General features: G+C 42.7%; 1 protein-coding gene across 2 annotated transcripts in view; it reads right to left on the minus strand.

Annotated features, from left to right (window-relative positions):
• Positions 1-758: 758 nt before the first annotated feature.
• Positions 759-23337, minus strand: part of LOC109871192 (filamin A-interacting protein 1-like) — a 43799-nt gene continuing 21220 nt past the window's right edge. Inside the window, exons 1-2 of one of the 2 annotated variants that reach the window (XM_031806002.1) lie at positions 6501-6865; positions 759-3941 (exon numbers count right to left, since the gene is read on the minus strand). In XM_031806002.1, the coding sequence (XP_031661862.1) occupies positions 1136-3622 (2487 nt within the window). In that variant the 5' untranslated portion in view covers positions 3623-3941; positions 6501-6865 and the 3' untranslated portion in view covers positions 759-1135. Of the gene's footprint in view, positions 3942-6500; positions 6866-23337 lie in introns of those variants that run through there. The other variant, XM_020462014.2, reaches the window with a different exon arrangement.

Genomic DNA, 23337 nt, shown 5'->3' on the forward strand with positions numbered 1-23337 from the left:
TAAACAAGTCAATAACACAGTATAAAAAAAGAAAGAGTCTATATACATTGTGTGCAAAAGGCATGAGGAGGTAGGCGAATAATTACAATTTAGCAGATTAACACCGGAGTGATAAATGATCAGATGGTCATGTGCAGGTAGAGATACTGGTGTGCAAAAGAGCAGAAAAGTAAATAAATAAAAACGTATGGGGATGAGGTAGGTAAATTGGGTGGGCTATTTCCTGATGGACTATGTACAGCTGCAGCGATCGGTTAGCTGCTCAGATAGCAGATGTTTAAAGTTGGTGAGGGAGATAAAAGTCTCCAACTTTTAGGAAAATGGGAGAATTTTCCTTGTTTCACTATCCTTGTGGGGACCCCCCGACACACACACACGCACACACACAGGCCTACAGAGAGTACAAGCATATGCTTATGGTGTGGTAGAGATGGAATGGTGATATCAGCCTGTAAATATCCCTGATCCAAGTACACACACGTTGGAATTTGCTGATTCTTTTCTGTCCCATTCATCTCTATTATAAACCTCTAGGTCATGGTCAAATCCTCTGTGTTAAGGTCTCAGTAAGTATTAAAATGAGTGCATAAAACAAATATCCAACTTCCAGCTATTTTCAACCCTTTAAAAGTTAGATTGTTTTGTCTTTTACAGTGAATGAGATTAGACAATCAAAGAAAATATAGCCCGATCAAAAAACATGTAAGTAAGCTAGGTTAATATAAAACACATGCTATTTTAGAATGATAGTCAACATATTCATCAGGAATTTATACCCTTTATTGAATGGGCAACACGGGAAGAACAAAATAAACCAAATTGTTTTTCATGTTTAAAAATGTAATGCACACATTATAGTAACGTATGAAAGGCTATATATGTAAGTAGTAGTCTTAAATGCATTAAGGTGACCATATACAGTGAGTGCGGACCAAGTCCAGATAGGATTAGATATGTGTTTGATAAGTGCTTTTCCATGCACACACTGATGGAATCACACACTTGTTATTATTAGGATGATGTGGCCGTTCAGACATAGGCTGGTTTGAGCTGATTCTCTGTTGGTTTTGTGGTGAAAGGGACTCAGGATTGGGTAAACAATCTAAGTCACTTGGGGCTGTCGGGGGCGGGCATTTCAATCATAAGGGCCACTTACTGTAATGTGTGAGGGTCGTGAGACAGGGGTGTTCGCAGGGGCTATGGTGATGCTACTGGTGATCTTGCTGTTGCCTTTGACATGGCAGCCATTGGTCAGTACTGGTGTCCTTAGCTCCAGCCCGGGGGTGTGGTATGGACCACCAGACTGGCTCTGGCTTATACCATTAAAAGTCTGGATGTAGGGGCTCCCAAGGTGGATGTGGATCTTGTTGTCCTCTGTGGTGATGATGCTCGGACCAGTGCTGTCGGACCTCTGTAGCTGCCAACCATTCTGCCTCTCCGGGCTCACCCGGAATACGGCTTGACCTATGACCTTAGCGGATTCAAGCGATCCAGTGCTGACTGTTAGCATCTGGATGGGAGAGCCAGTGGGGTCAGGCGACACTGATCTGGAGGAAGCTGGGGACATGACTGAGACGGGTGTCTTGATGAGAGGGGAGAGGACTCTGTCTGGGCTGCCAAATCCTTCTGGTAGTGGGGTGTTCTTTGTTCTGGCCACTGGTGAGATGGCAGCATTTGGGATGATGGTGATTCTCTGTTTTGGTGGGGCTCCGCTGGTGGGGATGACGGCGGTGCTGGTATAGGATAAGGCATTGTCAGTGGTGGGGCTACTGATATCCAGCATGGCCGTGTTGAGGCCATGGTCTGGCGTTACCTTGATGTGTAAGGGCTTCCCTGGGGTGTGTGCAAGCATCACATCTCCTTTCTGGAAAAAGTTACTGTTCAACACTTTGCAGTTAATGGGATGGTGATTGTCCTTGCTGTTGGGTGAAGGAATGCTGAATCGCCTCACATTATTGTTTTGGTGGTTCAAGCTTTCAATGTTGTTCAGCGGAGGTGAGTTGCACTTATTGATGACACAATCCTTCTTTTGATTTGGGTCCTCTCCATCGATCTCCTCATACAGTTTATCGCTGAGAGTCAGCGGAGTCAGGCTCCTGTAGTCAGGTGGCAGGGTGTCTGCGGACTCCGTCTGCACCTCCTTGGTGCACAGATGCAGGTCTGAGAAGCATCGGCCAGTCATGCCTGGCCGGAGGCTCTTGCTGAATCGCCGGTACCTTTCCAACTCATGGGTCAGTCCCTCCATCTCCCTGGCCAGCTCCCTGTTCCTGACCTCCTGCTGGGTCAGCCTCTTCTGCAGGGTGGAGCTGTCCATCTGCACTCGACAGATGGACTCCTCTGTCCCCATCAGCCTCTGGACCTTCTCCTTGAGTGCCTCCACCTCCCTTTTGAGGAGGACAGACTTGACCTGCTCCTCCTGGAGTCGCCTGAGGAGGAGGTGCTCCTGGTTGTTCTCCTTCTTCTCAGCCAGCTGGTACTTGGAGAGCTCCCTCCTGGACTCCTCCAGCTCCACTGCCAGAGCTCTGGCTCTCTCCTGCTCCTTGGAGCACCTCCTCTCCAAAGACTCAAAGTCCTCCTCTGCCTTCATCAGCTCTCCCTCTATCACTCCCTTCTGCATGAGTCTCCTCCTCAGTCTATCTACCTCCTGGGTGAGTTCTTTGACTTTGTTGTCTTCCTGTTGGTAGCCGTGGTTAATGTTGTCCAGCAGGGGGCTCTTGACTTCTCGACATAACTCCCCCTTTTTGACCTCCAAGATCAGAATCCTTTTTTTCATGGCGCTAACTTTGCTTTGCAGATCCCCACTCCTATCCTCCTCTGCCCTCAGCCTCACCCGCAGCACGTCCCGCTCTTTCGCCACACTCTGAATCCTGTCCTCGAGCTCTGCTTTAGATCTCAGTGCCTTGCGGCTCTCCTCAATGAGTTTCTCTGTGGCTGTTGACACGCTGTCACTCTCAGCCTGGAGTTTCCCATCCTTCTTCTCCTGGAGTTTCTCCTGTGTCTGCCTGAGTCGCTCAGCCATGTTCTTCCTCTCTTCAACCACTACCACTGTGAGTGTTCTCAGCTTGGCAAAGTCCTGTCTCAACACCCCCTCAGATTTTTCCAGCTGGCCCTCGATGGCTTCCAGTTCCCTTACCCGCACCCTGAGGGTATCCAACTCTCCAGACAGCTGCTTGGTGCTGGCCCTCTCCTTCTCCAGGCTGCCCTTCAGAGAGCTGCACTCCTGCCTGCTTTTGCCAAGAGCCTCCTCCAGTCTGTCCAGCTCACTGATTCGGCCGTTCAGCTTGTCCACCTCAGCCTTCAGGCTGCGACTCTGGCTGGACTCCCTCCCAAGGTTTCGGTCCAGGTCCCGGCATTGGTCCCCCATTCGGATCAGCTCCTCATCCTTTCCTTCCATCTCCACCACCCTCATCCTCAGCTGTTCCACCTCTGAGAGCAAACTAGGGGTTGTTGCACACCCTTCTCTCCCATGGCCGAGCCTGTCCCTCAGCTCCTTCAGTTCCTCCTCGGCCCTCTGCAAGGCGCCCTTGGTCCCCTCCAGCTCATCCAGCTTTCGACTGAGGGCAGCCAACCACTGACGCAGCTGCCGGTTCTGGGTGTCCTCATTGGACAGTTTGGCCATCATGGCTTCCTGTTTGAGGCGGAAGTAGGAAGCTTGTTTGTGTAGCTCCGCCTCCAGACGAAGTGATTTAAGCTCCTCCTCCTTTGCCCTGGAATGGGTGGAGTTTAGCTCCTGTTGGGCGTGGTCGGCGATTTCTGTCAGTTTCTGGACACGTTTGCTCTGCTGTGAAAGTTGATTCGTCAGGCGCTGCTGCTCGTCAACGACCAACAATGCAAAAGACTTGAGTTTAGTCAGCTCTTCCTTTAAAGCAGAGACCTCTCTATTGCTCTCCTCCTCCTTTCTTTCCCAGTAGGCTTTCTCCTGGATGAGCAGTAATTTCAGCCTTTAGAAGAGGGAGACAAACAAAAGGATGTGATTCAAAGGGAAAGGTGTGGTTTAACTTAGTGATGTAACATATTTAAAAGTCTACAACAACTTGACTTCTGTGGAAGGTTTACGAGCCTTTACTTTCAATCAAATCAAGACATGAAATAGCTGCCTGTATTTGTCTTTCTTCTGAATGCAATGTTATCCAGTGTGTGGAAGTCCCCCCACACTCCCTTTCCTCTGTCTACTACAGTACACTTCTGAGCTGGTGAGCTAATGTTCAGACAGGAAATGTACCATGTCCATGACGGAGACATAATTTCCTCCCTGTTCCCTGGCCCTCAGTGCTCTCTCTAGGAACAATCTCTGTTCCTTCACCTGACCTGTGTGTGTGTGTGTGTGTGTGTGTGTGTGTGTGTGTGTGTGTGTGTGTGTGTGTGTGTGTGTGTGTGTGTGTGTGTGTGTGTGTGTGTGTGTGTGTGTGTGTGTGTCCAGTCTCCACATCCCTGTCCTCCTGGCGTTTGCGAGGATGTTTTGACTGGCATCACAGATGGTGCCTTGGCAAGGAGTAGTTGGTTAATTATTTTCACCATACTCACCAGCATAAACATGTGTTTGAACACACACACACTTTTTACATATACACATACATAAATACACACAAACCTTATACATATACACATACATAAATACACACACAAGAACAAACACGCATGTAGCTAATGTTTGTTCACATTGTGTTGGGTTGTAAAACATGTTTCCCATTAAGGCAAGGACATATTTACAGAATCTCAGAGATATAGTGAAGGACGCCTGGGTTTGTATAGGGCAGGGCTAGTGTGCAGATTTACAGAATCTCAGAGATATAGTGAAGGATGCCTGGGTTTGTATAGGGCAGGGCTAGTGTGCATATTTACAGAATCTCAGAGATATAGTGAAGGACGCCTGGGTTTGTATAGGGCAGGGCTAGTGTGCAGATTTACAGAATCTCAGAGATATAGTGAAGGATGCCTGGGTTTGTATAGGGCAGGGCTAGTGTGCATATTTACAGAATCTCAGAGATATAGTGAAGGACGCCTGGGTTTGTATAGGGCAGGGCTAGTGTGCAGATTTACAGAATCTCAGAGATATAGTGAAGGACGCCTGGGTTTGTATAGGGCAGGGCTAGTGTGCAGATTTACAGAAAACTTCAGAAACTCTCAATGATGTAAGCTCTTGCATGGAGCTGTATTACTTTTGATGAATTTGCAATGCAATTTAGTAGTTTATTTTCTCTGTAAATATTTATGGGGTTGTTTTTATGAGAATTTTCTTGGCATGCATTATGTTTTACTACAACACCGAAATGCTAATGAGCTGGATGACTGTCAGTATGCAGTTGGGAGTTTCTCTCATGCACACACACGTGTACTAATGTGCACACACACACACACACACACACACACACACACACACACACACACACACACACACACACACACACACACACACACACACACACACAACACACACAACACACACACACACACACACACACACACACACACACACACACAGGCCCAAAATACAGCCTAACTCTACAGAAATTTACAGTAGCTAGACAAACTGATCACAAAGTTTAGCCTATATTGTACACATTTACAGTATTTCTTCATTGACAAACTGAGTTTTCTGTATTTTAATATTCCTGCTTCACTTGATACATTTTAAATCTTCTCACTGAAAATTCCCAACTGATTTATAACCCACATGGTTCGGAGTGCTGGAAAATCAATGCCGGGAGCTCAGCTGGGAAATCTAAACTGAGTTTCTGATTAGCTCATCTCTCTACCCGTAAATGTGATTAGTGATAGTGACCATATTCAGCATTTTGTGTTTGTGTGTGAATATTTAGGCTAATGTAGCCTATAATTTAGAGCAAAAGCAATTAAGAGGAATATTTTATAATAGTTTAGCAGCCTTATTATTAGTCCCGTTATAGGCTATATTCTCTTTAAACTGAGAATTGCTTTTAGATATTAGGCTAACTGTTGGGTGTAGTTCGTTTTTCTAGACTTGTCTGATAAGTTGTTGAGCTAAGTTATCCAAATAAATGTATGGGTGGAATGTTAATTGTAGTGTTTTTGTAGCAAAGTGAAATACTGTAAGCATAATTTAGCATGGTATCACTATTTTGTATCAGAACTCCAGGTTATGTGTAGGCTAATAAGAATAAACATAAATCCATCCCTGTAATATAGGGGAAGGCAACTAGATTCAACCACGGGCCGATTTTTGTTGGAATGGATGGTCGGGGGGCCGGAACATAATTATAATAATTAAGCCCAATAAGAGTATTTGAAAGTATCAATAATTGTATACCTTGATTACATTGAGACATGATCACATATGGCCCTTTTTATTTGTGGGAATACTTGGGACCAGATTTCCTGATTTAAACAATTTTTTTGCTGAATTCCTAGTGATTTTATTCTTTTTTTTAAACCAAAAAAAACCCCAATCCCCACCCCCCCAAAAATTAACTCAAAGGGACTATACTGTAGCATGTTCTGAGTTCATCTGGGTTTGTTCCTACCTGATCTGTATGTCCGTAAAGTCTCAGATCAAATCCTATTCCCTCTCCGCTCTCCCACCTCTCCTTCCCGTAGTTCCCAGCAATGTGGACATTCCAGGCAGAAAACTAACATTATGAGAAGAAGTGTTCTCCACACACCCCCAGCCAGACAGCACAGCTCTAGAGTCCATTACATCATCAACAGGACCTTATAAGGGGCTCTGTGATGTACAGACTCTATTGTGTGTGTGTGTGTGTGTGTGTGTGTGTGTGTGTGTGTGTGTGTGTGTGTGTGTGTGTGTGTGTGTGTGTGTGTGTGTGTGTGTGTGTGTGTGTGTGTGTGTGTGTGTGTGTGTGTGTGTGTGTGTGTGTGTGTACGCATCATGAATCATTTGTTTGTCATGTTTGCTAATCTTAATGTGTGCATGCATGCATATGTGTGTGCCTGTGTATGTGTGTGTGTGTACTGGATATAAGCCTATTCCAGATGAGGTCATGTTGCAGCCATGCTGGAGAGGCTGATGGGAAGGACAGAGGAAGAGACTTTACTCAGGGAGAGAACGAAAGAGAGAAGAGGGACCTCACACTCAATCTCAGTTCTAACAAGTTACTTGGCAACACTCACATTAGTGTACAGTACAGAGACTGGTGTGTGTGTGTGTGTTGTGTGGAGCCACATGTTTGTGCTAGCCCCCGTGCCTGGGGCCTGATAACCTGACTGAGGGATGACATCATCATAGGTCTGCAATCACATCCACATGTGTAGCGGTAAGCTCTATCACACACTTTTCCCTCTCTATTGCTGGTACATGGGACCGACGACATTGAGGTGTAATCCATATAGGATGTTCTATAGGTGCACAGAAATGCTTTCCCCTCAGGAACACTGTCCGAGACACACACACAAACACACACACACATTCGTGTAGGCTCTCTCAAACACACATACATGTGTTCACACACACATACGCTTACATAGCATTACAAGCATTTCGCTACACCCGCAATAACATCTGCTAAATATGTGTATGTGACCCATGAAATTTGATTTGATATACAATGCCTTCAGAAAGTATTCATAGCCCTTGACTTATTCCACATTTTGTGGTGTTACAGCTATAATTCTAAATGGATTAAATATATGATTGTCTCACCCATCTACCACAATACCCCATACTGTGTTTTTAGACATTTTTGCACATCTATTGAAAAGTAATACCTAAGTATTTACACCCCTGAGTCTATACATGTTAGAATCACTTTTGACAGTGAATTATTCAAGCTCTGTGAATTGGTTGTTGATCATTCCTTGACAACCATTTTCAAGCCTTGCCATAGATTATCAAGCACAGTAACTCAGCCACTCAGGAACATTCAGTCTTCTTGGTAAGCAAGTGTTGATATGGCCTTGTGTTTTAGGTTATTGTCCTGCTGAAAGGTGAATTCATCTTCCAGTGTCTGGTGGAAAGCAGACTGAACCAGGTTTTCCTCTAGGATTTTGCCTGTGCTTAGCTCCATTTCATATCTTTTTTTATCCTGAAAAACTCCCGATTCCTTAACGATTACAAGCATACCCATAACATGATGCAGTCTCCACTATGCTTGAAAAGCATATGTTTCTCCATAACACTTCGTATTCAGGACAAAAATGTAATTGCTTTAGTGCCTTGCTGCAAACAGGATGCATGTTTTGGAGTATTTTTATTCTGTTCAGGCTTCCTTTTTTTCTACCTGTCAATTATGTTAGCATTGTGGAGTAATTACAATGTTGTTAATCCATCCTCAGTTTCTCATATCACATCCATTAAACTCTGTAACTGTTTTGAGGTTTTAAAGGAAATAAGCTTTAAACCTGCAAAAATGCGAATGGGAGGTGCGGGATGTTCCCAATGCAGGAAGGGGGACATGAGTGAAAAAGTTTAGGAACCCCTGCTTTACACCACTGGTATAAAAACATCTCAATTTAAAGTCATTTTAAATTCAAGCTGCAACACAATGTGGTGTCAAGCGGTGTGAATACTTTCTGAAGGCACTGTGCTGAGACACACACCAGTGTTTCCGCTCCAGTCATTTATTCATTTAGTCGAATAGTTTATCTATGTACCTTGTTGGCTTTTTGTTGTGTGTTCTACGTGAGATAAATATTTATCTTGAGCCACATTCAAGTTACGAGTGCCAGGAGGGAAACATGCATTCTGACAAGCAGTCAACGCACAACAATTATTGCAATTTCGGGGAAAACAGCAGTTTTAATGGCCTTTGTTAAAAAGGAGGGATCCCAGCTTTCCATTCCTACTTTATTTATTTCTCAACTTCTAAATGTGCGAACTACACCATTTTAAACCCAGAGTATTTAGCACAGCATGGTTAGGCACGTGCATAAAGATGGCGGCCCCAGATGTACTAACTACAGTTCACTGTATTGTACAGTGCTCTCCATTACTCTTTTTTTGTATTGCATTAAGACAGTATACATGATCCCAAATCGATCGCCAAGAGGGCGCAATTTAAAAAATTAAAAGCAGATTGGGCTGATTTATAGTTACATTGACCCATTTTGTGCACCGTAGTTTAAAAAGTCTGTGGATAGTTCTCATACAAAGACGTCATATCTTAATTGCTCCATCTACAGTATATGCACCTTCACCATTTACTGTGAGTGCATAAGGGAGAGTGGGGCTAAATGTTGCACGGGTCAACTGTAGAGTAACTTGTGGTAAAACATCACCCTACTTAACATTTTTGGGGGGCAGTGACTTAAATTATGATGAGACAGATGACATTTTTAGTTGAGCAAAAGTAGTGGTAATGAATGGACAAAGCCATCGATCACGTGACACCATTCAATCCCATGTGAAGACTCAATAGCGCATTTGAAGCCAAAGAAGTTGGTTAATCGGTTAAAAGAAATACTGGTGTAATCGAAGCAGTTATTGGTACCATGATTGTCTTAAACAAAGGTTTTAATTACACTAAGATTGAACAGGAAGATTGCCATTCCCATTCACTATAATGAGTACCGCGGCCGGCCTTGAAATTAGTGGCTTCAATGAGAGGGGGCTGCCGTTCTTCCCTGATCTCCACACACACACACACACACACACACACACACACACACACACACACACACACACACACACACAGGAAGATCCTCTTGGAGCTGTCTCTCTTTCCCATGGGAACTGATTCTCTAGAGGAACAACATTGTGGCTAAACACTGGTCAATTCACTCTGAGGAGGAAATAGAAGTTTTTCCCTCCTTTTTGCTGGAGAAAAAGCCTCAAGTCCCCAATTAAGGGTGAAATATGTCCCCTGTGACATGTCGTCATCACACAAGCATTTACAAAACAGCCCCAAGACCCACAGTTCTCTGGAAACTTCTCTATTTATAGAAGGGACTGTTGGTGAGTATATGTGTGTGTATGCATGTATGTGAATTAGTCAGCATAGGACTAAAGCTCAAGACAAACACACACACACACACAGACACACACACACACACACACAGACAAAAGAGGGAGTAGCTCATGTGACATCCATTAAACCTGGACCAAGCTGATTAGCAGCATGTGGCTCCAATTCCAATAGCAAATAACAGCAACAACACTGTAATAGCCCTGATGTTTTCAGGTAGTAGTTTACAATGAAGGCAGGAACTACTGTACGTTGTGCAATTCACAAGTGTGTTAACACTTTTTTTACCCTTTAACCTGTTGAGGAAAAGCTCGGTCTGGGGTTTTATCTGGTCAGTTCCCATGGTCAGACACATGGTCAGACAGTGCTCCTCCTTCCAGCCCATTCCACTGTCCTGGAATACTTCAGGAATGTATTCTTCCTTCTTCCCTTGAAGTAGCTAAGGCCTATGGGTTGGCAGATGGCCTAGCGGTTAGAGTGTTGGATCAGTGACTGAAAGGTTACTAGTTCAAATCCCTGAGCAGAAACATCTGCTGATGTGCCCTTGAACAAGGCACTTAACCCTAATTGCACCATGGTCATTGTTGATAATGGCAGACCCTGACTATGATCCCACCCTCCGATGGTGTCTCAGGGGGCATTGGGATATGCAAAGAATGCATTTCCAATTCACGTATTTATACACACTTATACATGTGTGAAATGGTGCATGTTGTGCACCAAATTACTATACGCCCTGACATAACTGGATAGGTGAAAGCTATGTGATGGAGGGCTTGCAGATCCAGACACCTGTACCCTAAATTGAGGAAGAAGGATGCATTTTGAAAGTATTCAGAAGGACCACTAACTTTAAACACAGGGTTCATGGGGTCCTGTTTCGCTTCAAGGAGGGGCTGGCTGCCTCATTGCCTTTCCACAATTACATGAATGATTGAATCTCTCAAAGGCATTTCCAGGAAAGCCCTTAAAATGACTGCCATGTAATAGGCCTGTTATATGAGGAGAGCTGATGTTTGTGACAATGCTGTTGCTGGTTGCAGTTATCTGCTTGAGCTCACAATGTATTAAATTGTGTACATCTCTTATGTCCCTGCCAGTGGTAGGCCCTAATCAGAAGTGTGTGTGAATGTGTGTCGGGGGTTTTACTAAATCATGGCCAGTGTTGAGTCAAGCAGGGCCTCTCTGCTGTCCTAAGTGCCTTTACTCTGCTCTTTTATGAAGAACTGACTCCATTTCATGTCATGCCAAACTACTCAGAGGAAGGAGTTAATTTGTGATTTATAACTGATCTGTCAGGGGATTTTTTGTTGTTGCGTAAATTAAGGTTTGGCAGCCTCCAGAGCCTGTTCTCAACACAGTTCTCTGTGCAAGGCAACTGTAATCCTTTGGGCTATTGTATCCCCTTCTTTTCCCCTGACCCTTCTCAATGGCACTATGGTTCAGATCATTATTGAGCCCAGTAGCTCAGACAATGGATTCACTTAGACCTATTTGGAAATTATTGGCTGTATCAAATCAATAACCAATATTTTAGAGTTCTGAATGAACCCATCAGTTTATATCGTGACAAAAGAGTTGTGACTTCTGAATGAGTTTGCAGTGCCAGATCCTCCTGTTAATGGCCCCGACACATTACTGGCTGAGTGAACGGATGTGTGAGCGTGGAGGACAGATGAAACAGCTGGTTTCCACGACGACTCAGCCAAGTTTGCACTGTCCTGTCCTGTTCCTCAGGACAACTAATTAAAACATTTTATTGACACCCTTGATAAAGATGAGCAACAATTACTGTATAAAATAAATTGTTCAAATACTGAGCTATATTGTGTGCTCCAAAAAATTGGGAAAATATATAATTTTATACTAGTACAAAGAATGAGATTTAGTTTAAAATGAATAATTAGTTTAAAAAGCAATCATTCAAATACTGATTCTCATTTCGACACCAAACAGCTCTCTTTTTATGTCATCTGACCAAAACACCGGTTTCAATCCAAGTGCAAATGCCTTTAGCAAAATCGGTCTTGGTCTTGAAAACAGGGTGTCAAAAAGTTTTGACCCCTACCTTAATTTTTTGTTAAATACAACTTGTTCAATTAAATCTCTTCCTCTGAGCAATTGTATCAGTATCAAATAATATAATTTCCCCCAAAAATGTAGCATACAATATAGCTCATTATTGTAGGATCTGACCTTTTTTTCAATTTTCGCCTAAAATTACATACCCAAATCTAACTGCTTGTAGCTCAAGACCTGAAGCAAGGATATGCATATTCTTGATACCATTTGAAAAGAAGCACTTTGAAGTTTGTGGAAATGTGAAATTAATGTAGAAGAATATAACACATTAGATCTGGTAAAAGGTAGTATATATTTTTTATACCATCATCTTTGAAATGCAAGAGAAAGGCCATAATGTATTATTCCAGTCCAGGCGCAATTTAGATTTTGGCCACTAGATGGAAGCAGTGTATGTGCAAAGTTTTAGACTGATCCAATGAAACATTGCATATCTGTTCAAAATGTTGTATCAAGACTTCCCAAATGTGCCTAATTGGTTTATTATTTTCAAGTTCATAATTGTGCACTCTCCTCGAACAGTAGCATGGTATTGTTTCACTGTAATAGCTACTGTAAATTGGACAGTGCAATTAGATTAACAAGAATTTAAGCTTTCTGCCCATATCAGATATGTCTATATCCTGGGAAATGTTCTTGTTACTTACAACCTCATGCTAATAACATTAGCCCACGCTAGCTCAACCGTCCCACGGGGGGGGGGGGGCACCGATCCGTTGAGGTAAATTATTTATTTTATACAGTTATTTCTGCTCCTCTTTACAAGGGTGTAAATACTTTCAGACCCCAACTGTATAGATACACTGAGTGCACAACACATTAAGGACACATGCTCTTTCCATGAGATAGACTGACCAGGTGAATCCAGAGGAAGCTATGATCCCTTATTGATGCCACTTGTTAAATCTACTTCAATCAGTGTAGATGAAGGGAAGAAGACAGGTTAAAGAAGGTTTTTTAAGCCTTGAGACAATTGAGACATGGATTGTGTATGTGTGCCATTCAGAAGGTAAATGGGAAAAACAAAATATTTAAGTGCCTTTGAACAGGGTATGGTAGTAGGTGCCAGGCAGACCATTTTGTGTCAAGAACCTTAACACTGCAGGGTTTTTCACGCTCAACAGTTTCCCGTGTGTATCAAGAACGATCCACCCCCCAAAGGACATCCAGCTAACTAGACACAACTGTAGGAAGCATTGGAGTCAACGTGAGCCAGCATCCCTGTGGAACGCTTTCAACACCTTGAGTTCATGACCCGACGAATTTAATCTGTTCTGAGGCAAAGGGGGGGTGCAACTCAGTATTAGGTAGGTGTTCTAAATGTTTTGTACAGTGTAATTTCGTATGTATGTAATTATGTATGTATATGTAATTGTATCGTAATTGTATCGATTTGTCCCCCTATCTCTGGCTTGGAGTGGCCATCTGTTATGTGCCACAAGACTCTCTTACATTCAGATGGTTTTGATGCGATCATTCGAACAATCCCATCAATTTTTGGGACGCATTTGAGAAAATATGAGCGAGTCTGGAGAAGGTTGCTGGTGTGGGGCGATATTTTAAGACGTGCGAGTGAGTAAAAGATAATGCACACAGACATGTGTGCGTGTGCGCACTGAACATGTGTGTGTCGTCAACAACATGTGGAAGCGGTTGACACTTAAGACCTGTCAACCTAATGACGGGGCATAGAAAACAGAGATTCAAAGCGTGGTCCGATGTCTGGGGTTTGAACAGTCAGATCATTCTGATAGACGTGTAATCATGCTGTAACACGCAATGATGGCCTAATCATACTATGACACGCAATGATTACATCATCCTTCACACAATGAATAGCCTAAAGTCTACAGTTCACGATCACAGCAGAACATCTAGGCGAATCTCTGTATACACACTATCTTGTAACTCTTCCACACAAACAAGTTTCTTACCTAATCTCTTTTATTTACCAGAGGATGGGGAAAGAGGGAGGGAAGGGGTGATCAGATATTAAGTGGATGGCTTTAAACCCTGAGTGGGTGGATTGAGAGAAGGAGGAAAGGATGGAGAGATTGAGAAATAGATATTAAGAGGAGCAGAGTGGGAGACATTCCTTACTGAGGCAGTTTATATTAGTTATTTAGAGGAGAGGAGGATGGATGAGAAATGGATTGAGAGCTGATAAACTTTAGACTCAGTCACTTGTCTTATTTACGCAGGAGATGGGATGGAGTGATGACACAGAGAGAGAGAGAGATACACGGCAGATTAAACATCTCTTACTTCCAGTAGTTACTTTTTCCTCTCCAGCACTACCATGTGTAGTCTCTTGTCAAAGCATGGAGAATTTTCTCTTTCTCTAATGTTTTAAGAGAGGTCATTATCACTGACTCAATCTCCAACCTTTTGTCTCCATCAGGCTCCAAGGAATGTGTGTGTAGGAGTGTGTGTGTGTATTTTTAGAAAGGGAGAGAAGTAGAGAGGATAAATGATGTTGTAACAACCGTCTAATTGAACAAGTGTGTCCGACATCAAAGATAGACATGGCAAATGAAATGTAAGCCTTGTGAAGCTTAGAGTTGTGTGTGTGTGTATGCACACTGATCTCACTCTTCTAGAATGTTCTTAGTCCACCTGCACAATGTCATTTATTGTTGGGAAGAGGGTGAGGCAGGAGGGAGAGAGAGGATGAAGTGGGAGAAAAACATAGATCCTTCACACTCTTACCTGTTCTCATCTCACCCTCACCTAGAATCTCTTCGCTGTGTGTATGTGTGCGCTCGCATGTCAGTGAGAGGACTTGGCCATGGTACAGTGGGGCAAAAAAGTATTTAGTCAGCAACCAATTGTGCAAGTTCTCCCACTTAAAAAGATGAGAGAGGCCTGTAATTTTCATCATAGGTATACTTCAACTATGACAGACAAAATGAGGGGGAAAAATCCAGAAAATCACATTGTAGGATTTTTTATGAATTTATTTGCAAATTATGTGTGACAGAGATTAAAACATTCGTTAGAAATGTTGAAAGAGGGGAGATCTAATATGCAACAACTAGCATGGGTTGCTAATATGACTAGGATTGTGCCTTTGGCTACTGGACAATGAAAAAAAATTGCCTCCACAGATATGATATGATTTTGGCTAGGCGACATTGAAGCAAGGTAAGACATGCCTCATAATATGTATTAAAACGTTCAGATTTCAAACAATTAAGTATATGTTTTCAAAATGCATACTGCCTCCAGCTCATTGCAATGCTGTGTGTGACTCGGTGATGAAACTGTAATAAGCTGTAATAAGAAGATTGTGGGAGCTGTACTGTTAGATTTCAGTGCAGCCTTTGATATAATTGACTATAACCTATTGTTGAAAAAATGTATGTGTTATGGCTTTTCAACCTCTGGCATATTGTGGATTCAGAGCTATCTATCTCATAGAACTCAAAGGGTTTTCTTTAACTTGTTGGTGAAAGGGGGCAGTATTTTCACTTCCAGATTAAATGCATGCCCAAATTCAACTGCCTGCTACTCATCCCCAGAAGATAAGATATGCATATTATTAGTATATTTGGATAGAAAACACTCTGAAGTTTCTAAAACTGTTTGAATCATGTCTGTGAGTATAACAGAACGTATTTAGCAGGCGAAACCCAGAGGACAAACCATTCAGATGTTTTTTTTTTAGGTCACTCCCTTTTCATTAGGAATCCAGATTTCTAAGGGACCTTCTTGCAGTTCCTACCGCTTCCACTGGATGTCACCAGTCTTTAGAAATTGGTTGAGGTTTTTCCTTTGTGTAATGAAGAAGTATGCCCATCTTGAACGAGGGTCACTTGAAGTGTACTGTTAGATAGAGGTGCGTGACCAGAAAGCTAGCTACAGTTTGTTTTCCTCCTGTATTGAACACAGATCATCTCGTCTTCAATTTTATCTATTATTTACGTTAAACAATACCTATAGTTGTATTACAAAAGTAGTTTGAAATGTTTTGGCAAAGTTTACAGGTAACTTTTGAGATATTTTGTAGTCACGTTGCGCAAGTTGGAACCGGTGTTTTTCTGGATCAAACGCACCAAATAAATGGACATTTTGGATATATATTGACGGAATTAATCGAACAAAAGGACCATTTGTGATGTTTATGGGACATATTGGAGTGCCAACAAAAGAAGCTCGTCAAAGGTAAGGCATGATTTATATTTAATTTCTGCTTTTTGTGTCGCGCCTGCAGGGTTTGAAATATGCTTTCTTTCTTTGTTTACGGAGGTGCTACCCTCAGATAATAGCATAGTTTGCTTTCGCCAAGAAGCCTTTTTGAAAACTGACATATTGGCTGGATTCACAACAAGTGTAGCTTTAATTTAGTATCTTACGTGTGATTTCATGAAAGTTTGATTTTTATAGTAATTTATTTGAATTTGGTGCTCTGCATTTTCACTGGCTTTTTTGCTAGCATCCCACATATTCCAGAGAGGTTAATGGAAGCTTCTCTAATGTCAAACATGTAAAGTGTGGTGTACCGCAGGGCAGCTCTCTAGGCCCTCTACTGTTTTCTATTTTTACCAATGACCTGTTACTGGCATTAAACAAAGCATGTGTCCATGTATGCTGATGATTCAACCATATATGCATCAGCAGCCACAGCTAATGAAGGCACTGAAACTCTTAACAAAGAGTTGCAGTCTGTTTTGGAATGGATGGCCAGTAATAAACTGGTCCTTAACATCTCTAAAACTAAGAGCATTGTATTTGGTACAAATCATTCTTTAAGTTCTAGACCTCAGCTGAATCTGGTAATGAATGGTGTGGCTGTTGAACAAGTTGAGGAGACTAAATCACTTGCTGTTACCTTAGATTATAAATGGTCATGATCAAAACATATAGATTCAATGGTTGTAAAGATGGGGAGAGGTCTGGTCGTAATAAAGAGATGGTTGTCTGAACCGGAGCTACCTGGGAGGCCTCAGCCGGTTTGTCTGGTTCCCCTGCCTCAGCTGACGGGTTTCCATGCCTCAGCCAGCTCATCAGGCTCTCACACCTCAGCCGGTTCGTCAGGTTCCTGCACCTCACCGGAGGCGAATGGTCCGCTCCAGATCCCCGGGATCGTCCCTTTGGTTGGCGTCCTGTGGCCTGAGCCGAACACGCCGGGGAGGGGGTACCGTCACGTATGCTCTCTTCGGTGCTCTAGGTCGCCATGCTCCCATGTCTTAGCCGGACTGACAGGTTTCCCGCACCTCAGCGGAAGTGACCGGTCCACTCCTGATCCCCGGGATCGTCATTGTAGTCGGAGTCCTGTGGCTGGGGCAGCATGTCAGGGAGGGGGTACTGTCACGTGTGCTCCCTCTCCGGCCTCTAGGTCACCAGGCTGCTCATTATGGCGCACACCTGCCACCATTGTTATGCAAACCTGCGCGTCATCAGACTCACCTGGACTCCATCCCATCCTTGATTACCTGCCCTATACACAGTTGAAGTCGGAAGTTTACGTACGCCTTAGCCAAATACATTTAAACTCAGTTTTTCACAATTCCTGATATTTAATCCAAGTAAAAAGTTAGGATCACCATTTTATTTTAAGAATGTGAAATGTCAGAATAATAGAGAGAATGATTTATTTCAGCTTTTATTTATTCAATTACATTCCCAGTAGGTCAGAAGTGTACATACACTCAATTAGTATTTGGTAGCATTGCCTTTAAATTGTTTAACTTGGGTCAAACGTTTCAGGTAGCCTTCCACAAGCTTCCCACAATAAGTTTGGTGAATTTTGGCCCATTCCTCCTGACAGAGCTGGTGTTACTGAGTCAGGTTTGTTGGCCTCCTTGCTCACACACACTTTTTCAGTTCTGCCCACAACTTTTCTATAGGATGAGGTCAGGGCATTGTGATGGCCACTCCAATACCTTGACTTTGTTGTCCTTAAGCCATTTGCCACAACTTTGGAAGTATGCTTGGGGTCATTGTCCATTTGGAAGACCCATTTGTGACCAAGCTTTAAATTCCTGACTGATGTCTTGAGATGTTGCTTCAATATATTCACATAAATGTTCCTCCCGCATGATGCCATCTATTTTGTGAAGCGTAGCAAAGCACCCCCACAACATGATGCTGCCACCCCCATGCTTCACGGTTGGGATGGTGTCTTCGGCTTGCAAGCCTGACCCTTTTTTCTCCAAACATAACGATGGTCATTATGGCCAAACAGTTCTATTTTTGTTTCATCAGACCAGAGGACATTTCTACAAAAAGTACGATCTTTGTCCCCATTTGCAGTTGCAAACTGTAGTCTGGCTTTTTTATGGCGGTTTTGGAGCAGTGGCTTCTTCCTTGCTGAGCGCCCTGTCAGGTTATGTTGATATAGGACTCGTTTTTACTGTGGATATAGATATTTTTGTACCTGTTTCCTCCAGCATCTTCACAAGCTCCTTTGCTGTTGTTCTGGGATTGATTTGCACTTTTCGCACAAAAGTATGTCCATTGTAGGAGACAGAAAGCATCTCCTTCCTGAGAGGTAAGATGGCTGCGTGGTTCCATGATGTTTAAACTTGCATACTATTGTTTAAATTTCACTTACTTAGCTAGCAAATGCAGCTAACTGAACTCAGCAAAAAAAGAAACGTCCTCTCACTGGGGAGAATGTACCCTAGCCCTAACCCTCCGATCCAACAGGCCCCAACGTGCTCAATGGGATTGAGATCAGGGCTCTTCGCTGGCCATGGCAGAACACTGACATTCCTGTCTTGCAGGAAATCACGCACACAACGAGCAGTATGGCTGGTGGCATTGTCATGCTGGAGGGTCATGTCAGGATGAGCCTGCAGGAAGGATAGCAGATGAGGGAGGAGGATGTCTTCCCTGTAACGCACAACGTTGAGATCGCCTGCAATGACAAGAAGCTCAGTTCGATGATGCTGTGACACACCACCCCAGACCATGACGGACCCTCCACTTTCAAAACTATCCCGCTCCAGAGTACAGGCCTCGGTGTAACGCTCATTCCTTTGATGATAAACGCAAATCTGACCATCACCCCTGTTGAGACAAATCCGCAACTCGTCAGTGAAGAGCACTTTTTGCCAGTCCTGGTGGGTTTGTGCCCATAGGCGATGTTGTTGCCAGTGATGTCTGGTGATGACCTGCCTTACAACAGGCCCACCACTCCTCAGTCCAGCCTCTCTCAGCCTATTGCAGACAGTTTGAGCATTGATTGAGGGATTGAGTGTTCCTGGTGTAACTCGGGCAGTTGTTGTTGCCATCCTGTACCTGTCCCGCAGGTGTGATGTTCGGATGTACCGATCCTGTGCAGGTGTTGTTGCACATGGTCTGCCACGGCGAGGACGATCAGCTGTCCGTGCTGTCTCCCTGTTGCACTGTCTCACAGTACGGACATTGCAATTTATTGCCCTGGCCACATCTGCAGTCCTCATGCCTCTTTGCAGCATGCCTAAGGCACGTTCATGCAGATGAGCAGGGATCCTGGGCATCTTTCTTTTGGTGTATTTCAGAGTCAGTAGAAAGGCCTCTTTAGTGTCCTAAGTTTTCATAACTGTGACCTTAATTGCCTATAGTCTGTAAGCTGTTAGTGTCTTAACGACCGTTCCACAGGTGCATGTTCATTAATTGTTAATGGTTTAAACCCTTTAAATCAAATCAAATCAAATCAAATTTATTTGTCACATACACATGGTTAGCAGATGTTAATGCGAGTGTAGCGAAATGCTTGTGCTTCTAGTTCCGACAATGCAGTAATAATGAACAAGTAATCTAACTAACAATTCCAAAAAAACTACTGTCTTATACACAGTGTAAGGGGATAAAGAATATGTACATAAGGATATATGAATGAGTGATGGTACAGAGCAGCATAGGCAAGATACAGTAGATGATATCGAGTACAGTATATACATATGAGATGAGTATGTAAACCAAGTGGCATAGTTAAAGTGGCTAGTGATACATGTATTACATAAGGATGCAGTCGATGATATAGAGTACAGTATCTACGTATGCATATGAGATGAATAATGTAGGGTAAGTAACATTATATAAGGTAGCATTGTTTAAAGTGGCTAGTGATATATTTACATCATTTCCCATCAATTCCCATGATTAAAGTGGCTGGAGTAGAGTCAGTGGCATTGACAGTGTGTTGGCAGTAGCCACTCAATGTTAGTGGTGGCTGTTTAACAGTCTGATGGCCTTGAGATAGAAGCTGTTTTTCAGTCTCTCGGTCCCAGCTTTGATGCACCTGTACTGACCTCGCCTTCTGGATGACAGCGGGGTGAACAGGCAGTGGCTCGGGTGGTTGATGTCCTTGATGATCTTTATGGCCTTCCTTTACAATGAAGATCTGGGAAGTTATTTAGGATTTTTACAAATTATCTTTCAAAGACAGGTTTTTTTTGCTGAGTTTAGTTTAGCCTACTGAAACACCCTGCTCAAACAGAGGGATGCTATGTTAGCTAGCTGGCTATGACTTTCCAACACAACACTGGAACTCTTCCAAGTCAAGGTAAGCTTTTGATTTTACTCATTTATTGCCCACTGGGGCCCGCCGGTGTAACTGCGTACTGACTGACTGACTAACATTACTGCATGAATGTAGCGGGCTTACTAACACATGAGTTATATTAGCTATGCTGACTAGGACGTTACTTTAGCTCAGTGGTGGAAAAAGTACCCAATTGTTGTATTTGAGTAAAAGTAAATATACCTTAATAGAAAATGACTGAAGTAAAAGTGAAAGTCACCCGGTAAAATACTACTTCAGTAAAAGTCTCAAAGTATTTGGTTTTAAATATACTTAAGTATCAAAAGTAAATGTAATTGCAAAAAGTAAAAGTATAAATAATTTAAAATAGCTTATATTAAGTAAACCAAAAGGCAAATTTTTCCTATTTTTTTTACAGATAGCCCAGGGCACACTCCAACCTCTCAGACATAATTTAGAAACAAAGTATTCGTGTTTAGTGTGTCTGCCAGATCAGAGGCAGTAGGGATGTTCTCTTGATAAGTGCACGAATTGGAGCATTTTCCTGTCCTGCTAAGCATTCAAAATATAATGAGGGCCTTTGGGTGTCAGGATAAATGTATGGAGTAAAAAGTATATTGTTTTCTTTAGGAATGAAGTGAAAGTAAAAGTTGTAAATAATAAAGTAAATTACAGATACCCAAAATAACTACTTAAGTAGTACTTCAAAGTATTTTTACTTAAGTACTTTACACCACTGCTTTAGCTAAGATGGTGACAACGATGTAGGCTGTGTGTACAGTAGCAGTTTGGCTTGGAAACGTTTTTTTTTGCCTGGCCACATACAGCTGATGTGTTGTGCAGTGAAGTCCACAAGTGAAGGGAAGAGGTGAGAGGAGAGCGCATAGGACGTGGCTGCCATGAAAGTGAACTGTGTTTACTCGTGATCAGGGGTGTATTCATTCTGCCGATTCCTTTGAAAAATGTTTCTTAAACAGAAGTAAATGGAACAAAACGGGAATAAACATACCTGAATTTGTTAGTTTGCAACTCAAATATTTCTCTTGACCTGTGTGCACCTATGTTGTAAACATTAATTCATAGGCTAGATTGTAGCAACCTCGTGATGGGTACAGGGGAAAAAATGGTATCATGTAGTAGCCTAAAACTATCGCTGCTACATTGAACTTGGTGAATGGAATATGAAGGAGAGTCATCTGATATGCTGTAATAGAAATAAGGCCATGCTCATGAAAAGAAAATTGTCCTCCCTCATTTTAAACGGCACTGACCGCCACTGCTGCCCTTTATGAGAGTTTCAAATGGCACTGAAGGAGGTAGGGTTATGGTGGATTTGTAACCAAGTGGGAATTTACCACATACAACAAGGGAAAATCCACTTGAACGGCCCTCAAACTGGTAATTATTATTGGGAAAATTGTATATCATTCTGAGCACCCACTTCTCAAACATGGTGACCTCTGACTTCACCTTTTAAGGAAATGGCCTCTAAAACAGCATTTTAGGCAGTAAAATGCAGCAACAAAACATTATTTATAAAAAGCAATCAATTAATATGGTTTTTGAACTATAGAATTTGTTTACAAACATGATAGCTGTACTTTTATGTTTATAATTGACAGCCTGTTGGAAATTAGCAAATCAGCATTTTTCAACGGGTTCAATTCACTTAAACGCATCCAACTGGTATTTAAGACTTCACACCTCCCGCATGGTTACGAAAGCAGCATCAGAGTGGAAACTTGAGCGGCCCGACATAACAATCCGGTCACAACAGACAATGCCCGGAACATTATGAATGCTGAACCTTGTGAATGGCATTTCATTTGCCCGCTGTACCTAAACCAAACCGCAACCCCAAAATTGCAATAGGTACGGAACTGTGGGTTTGGTGAACCGTTACACCCCTAACAAACACACACACTGAAGTCAGCTCAGACAGATCCAGCTCAGAGAGCTCCATCAGCAGCAGATTTAAATGTAGAATGGAAAATAAATGTGTTTATGCAACAATTGTTAGTGCATCCCATCGAACCGAATCGCATCGATTTGATCTCTAATCAAGCCGAATCGCACCGAATCCTTTCAAGGTAGAACGTATCTTTCCTGTATCGTATCGGAGCCAGTGTATCTAGATAAGTATCGAATCATCTTGAAAGGGAAAGATGCACATCCCTATTAGCTACTTCATCTACAACATCCAGGGAATGCATGATTGATATTTTGATGTCGAAATAGGATCCAGAATTATCAGATTTATTTTTGGACATCTTTGTGCATATTGGCCTAGGCTATATTATTCACTACCTGAGGAAGTGGGAAGTCAAAACACTTAGCTAGATTGCCAACTTTATACATGACAATGTTGCTAGATAACCATATAGGCTAATTGATTCATCTATCAGTAAATGTAATATCCTACAAAAACGTTCCATCACTAGGCCTATACAGGCTACTTGATGTCGGCCGATTCCCCACAAATGGCTCACTCCGCTACACGGGATGTATCAACACCATATACTATGTAGCACAGGTGGTAATGGCTGGAGCCAGATAAATGGATGCCATTCCATTTGCTTCTTTCCAGCCATCCTTATGAGCCTCAGCAGCCTCCTGTGCTATTTAGCCCACTCCAGTTGTAAAGCAGTGCTATGAGCTCAATATTGAGAGGTGATAAAGAAATGATATAATATACTCACAGCAAGCCGTGACGATCCTCTCTGTAACTAGAACAACAGAAGTTGCTTTGAAAACTGTATTTTTCCCGCAATTGCATTTTGAGCAAAGGTCGAATAGTTGTGCTTTTAAGAATACTCCTCTCTCTCCTCCATGCACGAGGGAGTGACTCGCTCACACGGCAGCCGATAGCAGAACAGGGACATTTCTGAT

Source organism: Oncorhynchus kisutch, linkage group LG26 (genome assembly GCF_002021735.2).
Source record: "Oncorhynchus kisutch isolate 150728-3 linkage group LG26, Okis_V2, whole genome shotgun sequence".
Classification (NCBI taxonomy): Eukaryota; Metazoa; Chordata; class Actinopteri; order Salmoniformes; family Salmonidae; genus Oncorhynchus; species Oncorhynchus kisutch.